This window comes from Anguilla rostrata, chromosome 9 (assembly GCF_018555375.3).
Source record: "Anguilla rostrata isolate EN2019 chromosome 9, ASM1855537v3, whole genome shotgun sequence".
Lineage (NCBI taxonomy): Eukaryota > Metazoa > Chordata > Actinopteri > Anguilliformes > Anguillidae > Anguilla > Anguilla rostrata.
The window spans coordinates 34,440,547-34,458,404 of NC_057941.1; the positions used below are offsets into that span (position 1 = coordinate 34,440,547).

The 17,858-nt window shown below is 53.9% G+C and overlaps 1 protein-coding gene across 1 annotated transcript in view; it reads right to left on the minus strand.

Annotated features, from left to right (window-relative positions):
- The window catches only part of ankhd1 (ankyrin repeat and KH domain containing 1), a 60,266-nt gene that overhangs the window by 2,964 nt on the left and 39,444 nt on the right, over positions 1 to 17,858 (minus strand). Inside the window, 18 exon segments of the mRNA XM_064351927.1 lie at positions 569 to 742; positions 1,794 to 2,375; positions 2,378 to 2,446; positions 2,449 to 3,407; positions 3,900 to 4,049; positions 5,239 to 5,394; positions 6,073 to 6,580; positions 6,925 to 7,093; positions 7,609 to 7,725; positions 8,035 to 8,130; positions 8,329 to 8,491; positions 8,749 to 8,924; positions 9,305 to 9,518; positions 10,145 to 10,287; positions 10,711 to 10,856; positions 11,875 to 11,986; positions 12,064 to 12,197; positions 14,993 to 15,898. Coding sequence (XP_064207997.1) covers positions 569 to 742; positions 1,794 to 2,375; positions 2,378 to 2,446; positions 2,449 to 3,407; positions 3,900 to 4,049; positions 5,239 to 5,394; positions 6,073 to 6,580; positions 6,925 to 7,093; positions 7,609 to 7,725; positions 8,035 to 8,130; positions 8,329 to 8,491; positions 8,749 to 8,924; positions 9,305 to 9,518; positions 10,145 to 10,287; positions 10,711 to 10,856; positions 11,875 to 11,986; positions 12,064 to 12,197; positions 14,993 to 15,898 — 4,974 coding nt within the window.

Sequence of the window (17,858 nt, forward strand, 5' to 3'; positions counted from 1 at the left end):
AATGATCAATAATACCACCCTAATGGTCAATAATACCAATCAAATGGTCAATAATACCACCCTAATGGTCAATAATACCAATCAAATGGTCAATAATACCACCCTAACGGTCAATAATACCAATCAAATGGTCAATAATACCACCCTAACGGTCAATAATACCCATCAAACGGTCAATAATACCACCCTAACGGTCAATAATACCCACCTAACGGTCAATAATACCAATCAAACGGTCAATAATACCCATCAAACAGGCAGATAGATGGACACAGACAGACACAGACTGACAGACAGACAGTGACAGAGGTGAATCTGATAAAGACAAGAGCACAGAACAGTGAAAGGGGGAATCTGACAGGATTGAACACAGGCAATCAGACAGACAGAGACAGACAGACAGACAGAAGCAGAGAGTGTGCAGAGAGAAGCCAATCTGAGAAAGACCCTCATGAAAATATCAAGATGTGCAACTTGCTTCTCTCTTGTGAACATGCACCGCTGCTGCGTTGGTTTTGAATGCCTCTACGTAACCAGGAAGAGGGCGGGGGATTACGGGCTGCCGTACAGGAAGTGGAAGCACTCCAGGGGTGGGGGGAGAAGTGCTGGCGGCTGAAAGAGGGCGTGGTCACGGGGGCGGGGCCCTGCAGGAACACGGGGCTCCCCGAGATGCTCGTGGCGAAGCTGGTCAGCGCGGCGGACGTAGAGATGGAGTTTCCGGAAGGGTCCATGGGGTGCATGCCTGAAAACGTTCAGCGAGAAGATGAGGTAGCCATTTGAACGGTTTTCTGAAATCCAACATTTATTAATTTATTAACTAATTTACTTGTCTTCCCTCCAAATGTGGACTCTTGACATCATTTGTGGGCACTTTGCATCACATACCATCAGCCTGGTAATAATATTTGATAATAACAGTAGCGACAGTTAATCTGGAGAAAAATGACAGCAGTGACCCTTACCAAGGGCACCACAATAAACACACAGGCAGGACTGCACTGGCTATTTTAACATAACTCTGTAAATAGAAGCATGTCTAATCTGCCATTCCATTAAATTGGATATAGCGGGATCAATTATGCCTCAATTAAACTAAACTGGCTGTGCGTGTGTGTGCTTTGTGCGTGTGTGCCCGTGTGAGTGCTTACACAAACAGCTATTTAGTTTTCTAAATACATCTCATAACTGCAGCGATCACCAGACAAGATGTATTTCTTGAAACATGTAGAGAACATTCTTCCTGAGGGAAAGGCCCCCGACACACAGAAAGGGGGGGGGGGTCCTGCTGGGGGCCCCTGTGTCAGAAAGGGGGGGGGGGTCCTGTTGGGGGTCCTGTGTCAGTAAGGCGGCGGGGTCCCTGTGTCAGAAAGGGGGGGGGGTCCTGCTGGGGGCCCCTGACACACAGAAAGGGGGGGGTCCCGCTGGGGGTCCCTGTGTCAGAAAGGGGGGGGGTCCCGCTGGGGGTCCCTGTGTCAGAAAGGGGGGGGTCCCGCTCGGGGTCCCTGTGTCAGAAAGGGGGGGTCCCGCTGGGGGTCCCTGTGTCAGAAAGGGGGGGGTCCCGCTGGGGGTCCCTGTGTCAGAAAGGGGGGGCGTCCGCTGGGGGTCCCTGTGTCAGAAAGGGGGGGGTCCGCTCGGGGTCCCTGTGTCAGAAAGGGGGGGGTCCCGCTCGGGGTCCCTGTGTCAGAAAGGGTGGGGTCCCGCTGGGGGTCCCTGTGTCAGAAAGGGGGGGGTCCCGCTGGGGGTCCCTGTGTCAGAAAGGGGGGGGGGTCCCGCTCGGGGTCCCCGTGTCTCACCGATGGGGCTGCTGACGATCCTCTGGGAGCCGCAGCGGTACCCGGGGGCTTTGGAGCTGTCCGGGGGGGGCATGACGCCCTCCATCTGCCCCATGCCGCCCATGTAGGCGGGCGGGGCGCCGTAGGCCTGCTCGGGCGGGGTGCGGGCGGGCAGGTGGCACGCGCCCCACACCTGGCTGTTGCCCACCTGGCTGCTGTCGAACATGCTGCTGAAATGGTTGAAGAGGGCGGCGGGGCCGAAGTTGGGGGGCAGCGGGCCTTTCCCTGCGCCGTGGAGGTGCATCTGAGAGCCGTTCATCATGCCCATCGGCAGCGAGGGCGGGGCCATGCCCTGCTGCTGCTGCTGCTGCTGCTGGGGCGGGGGCTGCTTCAGGGGCTCCTGGGGGGCCGCGAAGACGGACTGCGGGTCCTGCAGGGCGCCCCCTGGAGCCAGCGGGTAGAATGGCCCGGCGGGCTGCACGCGGGGGGAGGAGCGGGGGGCGGTGAAATGAGGCAGGGTGGGGCCCGCGTGCGAGACCGAGCCAACGCAGACGGCCGCAGGGCGCGGCGCGGGAGGGCCGGAGCAGGGCGGGGCCGAAGGGGGGAGGGGTCTGCGTTCGGAGCGAAGGACATTGGGAGCTGCTGCTGCCGGAGCTCGGGCTGGGGGGGGAGGGCGACGGGCGGGGCGGGAAAGACAAGGGGCCGGCGCCTTCGGTGGCTCCGCCCAAAACGGGCGTGGCCTGCTGCTCTGAGGAGGACTTCTCCTTGCTGGGCGTGGCAGCGGCGCAGGGCTCGGGTTTAGGGGGCGGGGCCTGCTGTGTGGGCGGGGCTATGGGCGGAGGAGGGGGCGGGGTGGGAGGCGTGGTGGGCGGGGCAGAGACCAGGGGGGCGGGGGAGCTGGAGGACCGCACGCTGCTGCACGCGCTGGTCGCGGCGCTGGATACCGCCGTTACCGCCGCTGCCGCCTTGGGCTCCGCGGAGAACAGCTGCTTCCTGACGGAGGAGGGGGTGGGGGTGCCGGCGAGAGAGGGCGGGGCCGGGCCGGAGGGCGAGGTGGTCGCCTGGGCGACGGGGGCGGGGCCGGGGGCCGCGTGCTCGGCGTGGGAGGGGCCGGACCTGGCCGTGGCGGCGGCTCCGCCCCCGTTGTGTTTCGGGGAGCTGTTGGCGCTCCCCGGGCTGACGGGCCGCACGGGGAAGGGCCCCCAGGTGTTGGGCGAGGGGGTGAAGGTGCCGCCGAACTGCGCCATGGGCAGCCGCGGGTGGCGGATCTGGTGCATAGTCTGCGCGGCCAGCAGGGCCAGCTGCGGGTGGGCGTAGGCCAGCGGGAGGGACACGAACGGCGGCCGCACCCCGGGCGACAGGCTCTTCCCGCCCTTGCCCGCGCCCTGCGGGCCCGAGGAGGAGGAGGACTGGAAGGACACGCCCGAGGACGGCACCACCGACGGCAGCCCCTTGGAGCCGGCCGCCGCGGTGCTGGTGGAGCCCGTCGCCGTGGTGAAGGTGGAGCCCATCTTGGTGTTGGTGCCGGGCACGCGGATGTGGTTTCGCGGGATCAGGTCCTCCAGCTCCTTGGCCGGGTCCTGGATCAGCGCGTTGATCAGCTGCACCGCGTGGCGTGTAGACTCCGTGCCGCCCCTGAGAACACGCCAGAGTCACGCCAGAGCGTCACGCAACAGCCCCACTGCACACACTCCCCTAAAGACCCACAAAACACTACTACACACGCCCACACTTCAAACGTGTAGCTTTGGTTAGACTTCAATCGCTCATTCATGCCAAAAAGAACCTAGTGAAATAAAAATTTCAACTTAACATTTACTGTATCTTTATCGGTACTAAGTTTTGAAACGCATTCGTTTCAAGCTACGTAGGCTGGTAGAGACATCACTGTTTGAAGAGCAGGGCTTTTGCAATGTTTTTTTAAAATTCCAAGTCAGTGTTCTAGAACCCCACTGCTTTCAGTTACCAGCAGTGATTGTGACATCAGCATTAGAATGTTCAGTTACGAACATTCTAATCACACATTTCTGATCTCACACCTTAAAGGGCTAGAAGCTTGTGAGTGCAGTGACTGTGTGACTGGCCGGTAAAACATGGCTTTGTAACGAGCAGCCAGGGGTCGGGTACCGGATGGTGATCATGCGCTCTCCGTTCTTGTCCTTCTGTTTGTCCACGTCGATGTGGGCGCCCGTCACGTCCTGGATGGCAGTGATGTTGCAGCCGCCTCTGCCCATGATCCGCGACACCACGGACGCCGGGACAGACAGCTTCTTAGATCTGAGCAGACGGACAAGGCTCAGGTCAGGTGTGTGCACCTACACATTTTCCATGAGATTTAGCCCTTTCCCACTGTAGAGCTAAACCAGGATGGCTCATTATACCCCTTTCCCTCTGTAGAGCAGGAACCAGGCTGACTCATTACACCCCTTTCCCACTGTAGAGCAGGAACCAGGCTGACTCATTACACCCCTTTCCCACTGTACAGCTGAACCAGGCTGGCTCATTATACCCCTTTCCCACAGTAGAGCTGAACCAGGCTGGCTCATTACACCCCTTTTCCACTGTACAGCTGAACCAGGCTGGCTCATTATACCCCTTTCCCACTGTAGAGCAGGAACCAGGCTGACTCATTACACCCCTTTCCCACTGTACAGCTGAACCAGGCTGGCTCATTATACCCCTTTCCCACTGTACAGCTGAACCAGGCTGGCTCATTATACCCCTTTCCCACTGTAGAGCAGGAACCAGGCTGACTCATTACACCCCTTTCCCACTGTACAGCTGAACCAGGCTGGCTCATTATACCCCTTTCCCACTGTAGAGCAGGAACCAGACTGGCTTATTATACCCCTTTCCCACTGTAGAGCTGAACCAGGCTGGCTCATTATACCCCTTTCCCACTGTAGAGCTGAACCAGGCTGGCTCATTATACCCCTTTCCCACTGTAGAGCTGAACCAGGCTGGCTCATTATACCCCTTTCCCACTGTACAGCTGAACCAGGCTGGCTCATTAAAGCCCTTTCCCACTGTAGATCTGGAACCAGGCTGGCTCATTATACCCCTTTCCCACTGTAGAGCTGAACCAGGCTGGCTCATTATACCCCTTTCCCACTGTAGAGCTGGAACTAGACTGGCTTATTATACCCCTTTCCCAATATAGAGCTGAACCAGGCTGGCTCATTATACCCCTTTCCCACTGTAGAACTGGAACCAGACTGGCTTATTATACCCCTTTTCCACTGTAGAGCTGAACCAGGCTGGCTCATTATACCCCTTTTCCACTGTAGAGCTGAACCAGGCTGGCTCATTATACCCCTTTCACACTCCACTGTAGAACTGACTGAATCATTCCAACCCTTTAAACTTTTCACACCACATAAATTGTATGAAAATGTTTTGGTGAACAGGAAGATTAGGATTGAGTGAGGTTATGTTTGAGGGGGATCCATTTAAACGGGACACCGACCTTCGCACCACCTCCTTCCAGCCGTCCTCCCTCTTCTGGCCCCTCTTGGGGCTGGTGAGGTTCATCTTGCTGTTGGGGGACGACACGGGCAGTGACATCGTCTTCAAGGCCGAGGAAAAGGAGTGGTGAGTCAAGTCGCTTGTGGATTCAGGAACCCTGCAGGGGGAAGAGCACATGAACCAGTTAGAACCAGTCTGAACCAGTCTGAACCAGTTATAAATATATTAGCACATCCACGTTATCTCCTCTTCTTCTCAAAGGAGCAAGATATACTCATTCATACCCAGTTAGTTCTGTTGGATTATTCTGTTGGAGTGCTGACGTGCAGTACAACAGCACAGCAACCTTTTACAATAACACATTATTCTGCTTGGCATTCTAATTGATATGTTGTTTAAAAAAAAAAATTTAAAAAAAAAAAAGTTTTTTACAACGGAATCATGACAGAACTATATTTGTTGGGAGCCAAATGATTTTAAAAAATCATAATCGGTCATCTCATTCATGACTTGATAGATAACTAACAGGCTAGTAGAACTGTTATACAATAGAACAGCTTGTCTGTGATTAGCTTTTATTGTGACCTCATGGCTATGACCAAACCACAGCTTTGCTGATATACAGCATAACAGCACTCTGTCAGGTGAGTTTTTTCCCCATCATTGTAAGAGGCTAGTCCATTCTCAGTACCTCCCTTTCAGCTGTTTCTTATTTCCATGGAACCTGCACCTCTAAAAACACTTCTAAACCCTGGCAAATGAGTAACTCTTGCCTATATCAGACCATGAAGCACGAACGCATCGCTGAGCTGACAGAGTGGAGCTCACGGCTTACTTCTGCTGGGGTTTGGAGATGGACACGGTGACCTTGTCGTCCCGCGCGCTGTGCAGGGAGGGGCACTGCCGCTTCTCGGGGACGGGCGGGGGGTGGGAGGGGCCGGAGGAAGAGGAGGAGGAGGAGGACGAGGAGGACGAGGGCAGGTCGGGCAGGTAGTTGAGCTCCTGGCTCTTGCCGCTGCAGCTGCTCTCGCTGTTGCAGTCGGCGCTGTCCAGGTTGTCGGAGTCGCTGTGCCCGCCCGGCGCCCCCCCGCCCCGCGGCTCGCCCTGGATCTTGTTGCGGTCGGCCTTCTGCTGCGCCAGCGCCACCTGCGGGTCCTGCAGGATGATGGGCTCGCTGGCGCAGTCCTTGGTCTTGTTCTTCTTGTTCTTGCGGCTGGCGGTGGGCGTGGTGGCCGCGCCGGCGCGCTTCTTGCCGAAGGCGCAGGTGAAGGTGGGGGAGGTGGCCGAGATGCCGATGGTGGTGGTGGTGGTGGCGCTGGGGGGCTCGATGGGGACCTCCGCCTCTGCAGGAACACCGGGGGGGGGGGGGGGGAAATCATGAGAGGTCAAAGGTGAGCGCGCATGTCCAGCCATTCATCGCACAGACACACAAACTCATACAGTGCCTGTCATGCCTTCAGTCTTTTTAGTCAAGTTTAAACTTGAAATTTAACTCAAAAATAAGACAGGAAATGAGGGAAAAAAAAACATGGCAGACATTTCAGCCCATTTGGCAGACACTCCTCAAACCCAGTTTAACTGCTACCGTGCCCTTATAACCACACACAGAGACAGACAGGTGCTCACGCACGCACACACTCAACACGGGAGCGCGCGCTGGGAAACGGAGAGAACGCTGATCTTTTACCTTCGGCAGAGTCCTTCTCCTGGTCCTGCATTTCGGAGAACGCCTCCTTCACCTTGGCCTCCTCCTCCTCCTCCAGCTTCCTCTTCTGCTCCTCCTTCTTCTTCTTGCGTTTCTCCTTGCGCTTCTCCCGCTTGGCGGCCAGGGCCTGCTTCTTGCTCTCCTCTCTCGACTGTCGGATCGGGATTAAAAACACTTAAGGCCCGAACTCTGCCTTTCACGGGAGGAGACGAGCAACAGGCTGCGTCTCAGAACGCAAACGGGTTATCTGCCATCTCGGACAGGACGTTATCAGTCAGAAAACACGGTGGAGTCAGAAACAGTGGACTGCAAAGTCATAACAGCGGTAGAAATTAGAGTAAGAATCGGAGAGTAAGGTCAGGCAGGAGTAGTGTAAAATTGAACAGTCAGAAACAGCAGAAGTGTAGAGTCAGAAACAGTAAAAATATACAGTTGGAAACAGTAGAATAGGGCAAAAACGAGCCCAGTCAGAGACATAGTAGGGAGCTTATAGCTTGTGACAGACTGGCATGGTATCATTGCCACTATTGCCCTAAACTTGTGTTTGTGGTTACACCAGGGTTGTGGTTGTTTTGTGGTTGTAAAATGCGCTACAGAAATAAATCAGAAATGTATTTTGAAAGGCAGCAGGAAGCAGAAAGTAGGGCCTAAGACATGGTCACGCACCTTCTCCAGGTCCAGCTCCTTCAGCAGGATGCTGGCGTTCTTGTTGGCCTCGGCCGCCTGCTGGTCTTTGGCTTTAACGATGGTCTCCATGCACTGGTGACACTTCTTCAGCAGCTCCTAAGGAACAACACAACTGCAGTCAGCCAGGGACCTGAAAACCATGGCCCTTCCTGACATCACACCTGCAAACCACACCCCTTTCTGACATCACACCCATGAACCACGCCCCTTTCTGACATCACACCCATGAACCACGCCTCTTTCTGACATCACACCCATGAACCACACAGTTCTTACTGCTGCCGCCACCCTCCACACACACACACACACACACACACTTGACCCAAAAGAACGCCGCCATTTCTGTCCCTTTCAGACACTAAGCTCACACACAGAGCACCCACAGCGGGGGTGTCCGTATCTCACCTTGTCGGCGATAGTGGCGATGTATCTCATGCACTCGATGTCAGAGGGGAACTGATTGACTTCTTTCACCAGGTACTGCACCACCTTCACATGACCCTGCAAACAGAGGTCAGGGGTCAGAGGTTAACCGCTTTGCAGAGAGACTCAGCGAGAGATATGATGTGGTGGGTACAGTTTAGGCAAACTTGGTTATGCAGCAAAGTGGAGAAGTCCTTGTTTCACCTTGTCTTTAGTCTTTAGAGAAAGAGAGGATGTACATTAGGGGTGCAGTTTGGGGGCCTTTGGGGGCCCTACCTTGCGGAAAGCCGCCATGAGGGGGGTGATCTTGCGGTTGTCGGCGGCGTCCACGTCGGCGCCGGCCTGAACCAGGAGCTGCACCACGTCAAAGTGCCCGCCGTTAGCCGCTAGCCACAGCGGCGTGTTCCCCTTCTTATTACGCACGTCGATGTGAGCTCCTCTGTGGGGGGGGGGGAGAGAAAGTGAGGGATGGACGGAGGGCGGCAGAGAGAGGGAGAGAAAGGACAGGAGAAAGGAAGGAGAGAGGGAGGAATGGAGGGAGAGGGGAGAAGGATGGAGGGAGGGAGAAATTAAGAGGGAGCGGGAGAGAGAGAGGTGGTTTGAGGTGAGTGAGAGAGGGAATGTGCAAAGCGATGGTTTTAAGCACGGCAGCCGAGGCCAGTGAGAGCTCACGGTGCCCTAAGCCCCGCCCCTCACCTGTTGATGAGCAGCTCGCAGAACTTGTAGTGGCCCTTGTCAGCAGCGATGGTGAGGGCGGTGTCCCGGGACGAGGGGACAGGCGGGGCGTTCACGTCGGCGCCCTTATCCAGCAGCACGCGCCCCACCTCCGCGTACCCGCCGGACGCAGCCTCCATCAGCGGGGTCAGACCGGTCTGGGATGGGGGGGCGGGGGGGAAGGGTTACCTCACAAAGACTGAGCTCTAAGCTGTGACAGCTAATGTCGAAAGATCATTTAAAACAGTTCGCCATTGATGCGGCTTTAATTAACATGGATGTGACAAGGAGGACAAATTTTTAAAAATAACAGAAACAAATATTACACACATTAAAATGAAATAAAACAGGCCCAGGGTGCATCTTGGCAGACAAAATGATGAGTGACCAATGATAAGCAAACCGTGCTGCACCACCTCACTATGAACAAAAAAACTACGGCTGTGGAACTGGAGGAATGACGAGCGCATGGAGCTGCTGGGAGGACGTCCCTGAGAACCGGGCTCCCCCCTGAGGAGCGCCAGCCCTTAGATCTCACCTTGGCCCGGTGCTCCACGTTGGCCTTGCGGTCCAGCAGCAGGCTGACCACCTCGGCCCGGCCCTGGAAGCAGGCCAGCGTCAGCGCCGTGTTGCGGTTGGTCTCGATCTGCGCGTTGATGTCCGAGCCCATGTCCAGCAGCAGCTTCACCGCCGGCACGTGCCCGTTCATGGCCGCCAGCATCAGGGGGGAGATGCCCAGCTTGCTGCCCGTCCTGCGGGGGGGTGGGGGGAGAAGGTAGACACACTTTATTGAACCCTGTGGGGTAGTTTGTCCTCAGCGTTTGACCCATCATAGCTACTTAGGAGCAGTGGGCAGCCACAGTGCAGCGCCCAGGCTCTGAGATCAGGACTTAATCAACAGCAACGCGGGGAGCAGTCAGTCACAGACACAGCCAGGAAGACACAGAGACTACTGGGGACATACGGCCCCCGTCAGACAAGCAGAAATAAGCACACTCAGAGGGAGGTACAGGCAGACAGATAACCAGGGGCAGCCAGAAACAGGGACAGATCTATGAATGATCTGTGCAAAGAAAAAAATGAGAAAGGCCCTGCCCACTCTCTCACACACACACACACACACACACACACACACACACACACACACACACACACACACAGACACACCCCACTGCTAAGGACCCCCCCGGACCTGCTAGTACCTGGGAAACCTTTCCCAGTAATACCCCTTTTAGCTCCGCCCCTTGCCAGTCATGCAAAACAGCAGTCGAGGACAGATGGACAGCCGAACAGACAGAGGGAATGGACACAGACACAGGAGCACACTCAGCCAATCTGAGACTGAGGCGGAGGCGAAGTGGGGCGGAGTCAGACGCACCTGGAGTTGATCTCGGCGCCGGCGTTGAGGAGGATCTTGATGATGTTGACGTACCCCCCCGAGGCGGCCAGGCTGAGGGGGGTGTAGTCCGACACGTTGCGGTGCTCCTTGTTGGCCCCACGAAGCAGCAGGAGCTCCACCACCTGCAGCCAAAAAATCAGGGGGGTCACACACATGCATAATATCACCGAGGAGGGGGCACGTGCATACGTACCCCAGTACCGTATGGGACAGACAGCTGGTACTCAGACCTTACACACATACACGTATTCATGCCATACAGGGACCATTTTCATTGTGCTTAACTCAGTATTTTATTCAAATCTCACCAATTTTACCACACATTTTCATGCATTTTCAGAATTTTAGTAGGGTGAAGGTTTGGGTAGGTGGTGCTGATGTGCTAGGGTGGGTGGACGTTTCAGTAGGTAGTGCAGGTTTTGCGTTCAGTGCTGATTAGCTGGGGTGAGAATTAAGAGTGCAGTGAAGGTTTCAGCAGGTGGAGAATGTGGGAGGGGTTGGAGCAGGATTCGGGGAGACGAGGGGGGGGGGGAGTCCCCGCGTACCTCTTGTCGGCCCCCTGAACAGGCCAGGGAGAGAGGGGTGTCTTTGGTTCTCTCAGACTGGGCCTCGATGTCGCCCCCTTTGTCCAGCAGAATCTCCACCACCACCACGTGACCAGCTGTAGCTGCGAGGATCAGAGGAGTGAAGCCTGGAGAGAGAGAGAGAGAGATCGGGTACAGGTTATTCAAGGCTGTTTGTTTGCTCCTTCGGCTGCATGAATTCATGTGTGTGTGTGTGTGTGTGTGTGTGTGTGTGTACTCTAACCCATGATACAGATAAACCTCGAGAGCAAAGAGTTTTGAAAAGAGGCTGTTCAGAAGACGGCTTTGTCAACAGTATTATTTAGTGTGCATGGGTGTATGCATGTGTGTATATGCGCATGAGTATCTGTGTGTACGTGTGTGTGCGTGCGTATACGGGTGCATGTGTATACTGTGTATGTGCGCGCGTATACGTGTGCATGTGTATACTGTGTGTTGTGTGTGTGTGTGTGTGTGCGTGCGTGCGTGCATGCATGTGTATACTGTGTGTGTGTGTGTGTGTGTGTATACTGTGTGTGTGTGTGTGCGCGCGTATAGGTGTGCATGTGTATACTGTGTGTGTGCGCATGTGTATACCATGTGTGTGTGTGTGTGTGTGTGTATGCTGTGTGTGTGTGTGCGTGTATACGTGTGCATGTGTATACTGTGTGTGTGTGTGTGTGCGTGTGTATACCGTGTGTGTGTGTGTGCATGTGCGTGTGTATACGTGTGCATGTGTATACCGTGTGTGTGTGTGTGTGTGAGCGTGTGTATACTGTGTGTGTGTGTGTGTGCGCGTGTGTATACTGTGTGTGTGTGTGTGTGTGTGTGTGTGTGTATACTGTGTGTGTGTGTGTGTGTGTGTGTATGTGTATACTGTGTGTGTGTGTGCGCGTATACGTGCGCATGTGTATACTGTGTGTGTGCGTGTGTGTGTGCGCGTATACGTGCGCATGTGTATACTGTGTGTGTGCGTGTGTGTGTGCGCGTATACGTGCGCATGTGTATACTGTGTGTGTGTGTGTGTGTGTGTGTGTGTGTGTATGTGTATACTGTGTGTGTGCGCGCGCGTGTGTATGTGTGTGTGCGCGCGCGTGTGTATGTGTGTGTGTGCGCGCGTATACGTGCACGTTGCACGCTCCTCACCCTTCTTGTCGCGGTGCTCGATGTTGGCCCCGCGCGCGATCAGCACAGACACCAGCTCCTCGTGGCCCCCGGCACAGGCCAGCGTCAGCGCAGTGTCGTGATTGCTCTCCGTCTGCCAATCAGAAACAACCTCAGTCTCGCAGCCGGCGGGGAGGGGGCGGGGTCAGAGCGGAGGGGGAGGGGCCTTACGTGCGCGTCGATGTCCACGGAGGGGTACAGCGGCAGCATGGAGGGAGGGGACACGCCGCTGCCGGACGTCTGCGCTGACTGCTGGGGGGTGGGCGAGGTGGTGGTGCTCAGCATGGGCACTCTGCTGCTCACAGCTGCCACACATGAGGGGCCGGGGAGAGAGATGTTAGTGAGAAAACTACACTTCCCATCATGTATTTCAGGCCTGTCAATTAAATGGTTATTTCAGCTGTTCACCAGACATAGACCTATCCTGGACACTAGATGGCAGTGTAGAGTGGTTTACAAACTGGGCTTATAAATAGAGCTTTATTCATGTTTATGTAAAAACATAAGCTTACATACAGCAGTTTGTGCAGAAGAACAAAATAAATAATCAAGAGATGTTGTCCAGATATTAGCCAAATACATTTGACTGAAAACAGGCGATCACAAGCAAAGTTCCTTCTGCAAGGATGAACCATCTACATGAGCAATATGGACAGGTATAAACCTTTACCACTGCAGAGGACATAACTAGTTAATGAGCAGGACATTCTAACCACTTAACTGAGACCACCTCCCAGTGGCAGATACTAAGAATATTTGACCAACAAGTTTGATATTAACACACACATCCCACAACAGCCCGGTCCTCTAACAGTGGGTTTATAGCAGATGAAACACATGCAACTAAGTAACAACTACAAACGGTGAGCTCAACCAATCCTAATTAACCCAGAGTTCAGCTGAAAAAAAAAACGCTCTACACACTGCATGGCCAGGATTCATGGATACGGGGGGGAGATGCCGTAGGAGAGGCAGACTTCCCTTTCTAAATTTCCCTACCAAGAAACCTCTCTACTTCCCCTTCCACGCGTTGATTATAAAGGGATTACTTATCACTGGTGTATTATGGCCAGACCACTACACTCTCATTGTTACTTGGGACGCTTGTGATTTATGAATCTAATCCTTTGCTTTGTGCACTGATTCTGTCTGGACAGGGTCAACCAAACCCCTAAAACGCAAACTGTAATGTGGAGTTTCATTTTAGCGTTCCGATTGTAGGCTACGTGCGTGACCGAGGAGAGAAATGAAACATGGGGAACAAAAAACGTAATCTTCAGATCTGAAACTCGTCTTCATCAGGGATCCCCAAACTATGGTCCTTGTTTGCGGCTTTTTAGCTTCACATTAAAAACAGCCACAGATTTGGGGCTAAAAAAGGTGATTTATCCATGCGATGGCCCGTTGTGTTTCACCAGTTAAGCAGTAAGTGACCACTGCAACCCACACACGCTGTGGCTCTCTGGGTCCAAGGTCAGGAACCGCTGACCCAACGTGACCAAACGTTACAAGCCCAGCAGATGTGCTGACGTCTGCTTAAAGACGAAAAGCTCACATTGGGGCCGTCTCCCTGCGGACTCCTCACAGGACGGGATACTGTTCCCCACACAAACACACACACACACACACACACACACACACACACACACACACACACACACACACACACACACACACACACACACACACACACACACACACACACACACACACACACACACACACACACACACACACACACACACACACACACACAGCGCTGTTAACACAGCCATGTTCACTCTCTCCAGAACAAGCCCACGCAAGCCTCGAGCCAAACACGTTCAGCTGAGGGTGACGAGTAAACAGAAATCAATTTGTGAGAGGTGGGGGGGGGGGGAGGGCAAAAAAAGGAAAAAAGCACTAGAAAAATAGTAACAAAAAAGCATGGCCTAAAAACAGTTTGAGTGACTGAAAGTCAAAATAACAGATGCATCATGGGTAATGGTGTACCGTCAGCGCGCGGGTCACTGAAGCCCTGAATAACGCCCAGGCCAGGCCTCGGTGGGCAGTGATGGGACGCTCGAGCGCGACGGGGAAGCGGCTTCCAGACGCGCCCAGCTTCCTCCTTCACTCTTACCCCCCTCCCAGGACCTCGCTGAGAAACCCGATCCAGCCCTGCAGAGCCTCCTGTCTGCGATTAATCCCATTACCCTTACGACCTTTAAAAGGGCCTGAACTCCCTGATGGACCTCACGCTGCCCCCTGGTGTCCAAACCAGGAAAGGCACCAGGAATACCGCAGCTCAGTGACGCTCTACTGATCTGATTTTTATTCATTCATTTTTTTAGGAACCCAGAGTGACACACAGCTTACAGTGCTGTTACTCCTGCGCCTGGGGGTCCACAGCAGAGCCCGGTCTGGGAATTGAACCTACAGCCATGGAGGTAAAACGCCCAGCTCCATAACTGCAATGGTTTAAATTCGCACTTATTATTCATTCTGACATTTTGATTTATACATGATATGCACGAGCTTGAAAAGGCCCCATAATCACATATTCCCAGATTTGAAATATTCGGTTGAATGTTCTACCTGGGTTTCCACAACCTGCCATAACACTTACATAGCCCTATAAAAAAAGGAAGAACCAATGAATTCCAGGGGTGAGGATGACACTGCTGTTGTCTACCAACAGGCAGGGTACAGGCCCTGAGGGACATGTAGAAGCCCAATTAACATCTGCGTCAAAACAAATCTGCCATTAACAGAGATATTTCTTGCTTCTGAAAGATGGAGACAGTCTGACTATTGGTGGAGGGCATGGGGCCGCACCGATAAAACTGTGAAAATGGCGCAAAACTTCAGTCACGCTTTATGCGATCACATGACCGAAGGAAAGAGGGAGGGGCATAAAAGCTTCACACCTCCAGGGCACTCGCACCTAGTCCCTTTTCAGACCATACTGTCCATCAAACATGACCTCAAAAACAGCAAATGGAAAAAGGGGGAAAAAAAACTGTTTGGGGGTAGGTTGGGGAGTAGGGGGGCATGACTGACAAGCAAGAAAAAGGAAAGTAGATAAAACTTGGGAACTGGGGGGGGGGTGCATTTAACACACCTGCCATGATGTCGTCCAGCGTGTCGGTGAGTGTCTGTGCAGGCGTGGCCACCATGAGGCCGTCGGGCGCCGGGGCCAGGAGTCCGGGCCCCAGCATCTGCTGGCTCGCCAGCGCCCTCTGCAGGTCGGCGCTGGTGCAGTCGGAGTAGTCCGCGCTGCCGAAGTCGGTGGACTGCTGGGCGGCCAGCGGCTGCACGGGGACGAAGCCGGGCTGCAGCGGGGGGGGCGGGGGCCCGGGCTGGGGGGGCGGGGGCGGCGGGGGCTGCTGCGCCTCTCTGATCAGGATGGTGTCCACCTGCGGCAGCTTGGCGCAGTCCGCCTCCTCCAGCTCCTCCCCCTCTTCGTCCTCCTCCTCCTCGTCCTCTTCATCGTCGTCGTCCTCATCATCGTCGTCGTCGTCGTCCTCCTCCTCCTCCTCCTCGTCCTGCTCGGCGGGGAGCAGCCGGCCGTCCTCGCTCTGGCCCTCGGGGGGGCCGAGGCGGGCGGGGTGCGGGGGCGGGGTCGGGGGCGAGGGGTCGCCCGGGTCGTCCCGCAGGCCCTTGGCCTCCATGTACTCTTTGGTGAACTGCTGCTGCGTCTTGAGCTGCAGCTGCCGCTCCACCTTCTGCAGCTCCTTCAGGATCCTCTTCTTCTTCTGCACCTGCTCCTCGCGGCTCTTCTTCAGCTCCTCGATCTTGTCTTTGGTGAGCGGCTCCCCCTGGATCAGCTCCAGGGACTGCAGCTGGGCCTTCTCGATGGCGCTGATGCGCTGGCCCAGCTCGTTCAGCTTGCCCTCCGTCTCCTCCACGATGCACTCCAGCGGCTGGTACGGGTGGAAGGGGGGCAGCGGGTCCGCGTCCGGCCCCCCCGCCCCCGCAGCCGCCGCCCCCCCGGCCAGCAGGGGGCTCTGCCTCTGCTTGGGCGCACCTAGACACAACGGGGGCGACAGGACACCAGGTTGCGGGAAAGAAATCGAAATAAAGAAACCGGAAACAGGACCAAAAAAATGCTAATAAAAAAAAAATTTAAAAAAAGTTAATTAACAGGATGTAAATTTATCAAATTTGGAAAATGAATAAAGGACAGAAAAAATTAAAACATGAATAAAGTGCAAAAAAAAAATGGGTGGCAGTTTGGCACAGGTGGGGGTGTAAAAATAAAACAAGGGCGTGCCAAAAAAAGGAACTTTGGCCCATGCAGGAAAAAAGGACTTGTGGTACTCAACAACAAACCATTAATTCAGCTGCATGAATGACAAAATGCAGGACTACAGGAAGAGGGAGTCAGGGACAAACAAGAACCTGGACAGAAAAACAGACCGGGAACAACCCCCCCTCCCCCCCCACCCCAAAAACACAAACACCTCCACACCACAGGAGAGCCCGCTACACCAGTCACATGACCCAATTCATTATACATCACCACCAATGGAACTTAATGCAAAATGAACGAATGACTGACTCGCAGAGCTTCAGTGTGTTCACCATAAATGAGAAATTCTTCACGGGAGAGAACAGGGGAAATGGTTTGAGTTGCAAATGGTGCAGACTGCACATTGAAAACATCACATTCTACCAGCCACACAACTGGAATCAGACTCCCCCAGCAAACCAATGTCCTTTCACAAATTACAGCACTGCTATTCCCCGACTACTGAAGGGTTAAACCAACCTGAAGTAAAGCTCATTTCTATTGCATACAATCTTTAGAGCGCTTCGGAAATGTGAGAATTCAGTTCAGGGAATGTTATGTAAACAGAGCAGTTAAAAAATGAAACTGAACTCAACCTCTCCTGCGTTAAGCTTCTGCTCTGATTAAACAGGCGCTCAACGTTGGCCAGAACGGTTCACGCACTCAGTAAGGACTGCAACACATCTTTGTGACGGCTGCTGTCCAAAGCAGGCAAAAGCCATTTAACCAGGAGGCCTGGACCCAATCAGCCCTTCCCAATAAAAAAGCTCCAATTCATCAGTGGGATTTGCAATTACAGGATCAATAAACCACAGAAACGTCATCGCCCGAGCTGTGTGTGTATAAATATGCTAAAATACTTCCTGTCTGATGATAACCATGTCCAAACTTATACTCAAGGAGGGCGCAAAAAAAGTACCGTAAACTCTCCATACTTGAGTCTGTCACAACAGCACTTACGGTGTTAACATATGGTGTTAACTAGCTTTTTTAAAAAAAGCCAATCAATCTTCAGTAAGTGATTATAAGAAAGCAGCCTATGCAGCGTTTCTCTTTTGCCATATATAACACTTACGCTGGACTTGTGGATGAGTTATGGGGAATTCAGGAGGACGTAGTTTAACGGATGATGTTTGAGGAGGGAATGATTTAGAGCACTAGCGTGGCCCTGCATCGTGTCTCGTTTCCAGCGCGAATCTGAGCTCAACTTTCAGCAGGACACCTCTCCTCTCTGAACCGCAGCCTGTGTTCCGGCAGACAGGCGAGTTTGATGGTGCATGAGCACAAGCCTATTGTCCTTTTGTGATTTTAAGAGCTCAACTCCTCACACCGTTCCTCATATAAAACAGGTCCCCCGAAGACAAGGCTCCACTTGTAAAAGCATCGATGCTAATTACTCATTACTGATTCAAAGGTAATTACGAATGAATTACCGGGCGATTAATTAACGACATCGAAACGCTGACGTGACATGAATTCCGTTCGCTCAGTTCAGTCTCCACGGTGACTCAGCCTGGAATTACAGGCGTTGACACCGGTGAGATACAACAAGCTCCAGTCAGTTATCACGCTGAGCTCCAGTCAGTTATCACGCTGAGCTCCAGTCAGTTATCAGGCTGAGCTCCAGTCAGTTATCAGGCTGAGCTTCAGTCAGTTATCACGCTGAGCTCCAGTCAGTTACCAGACTGAGCTCCAG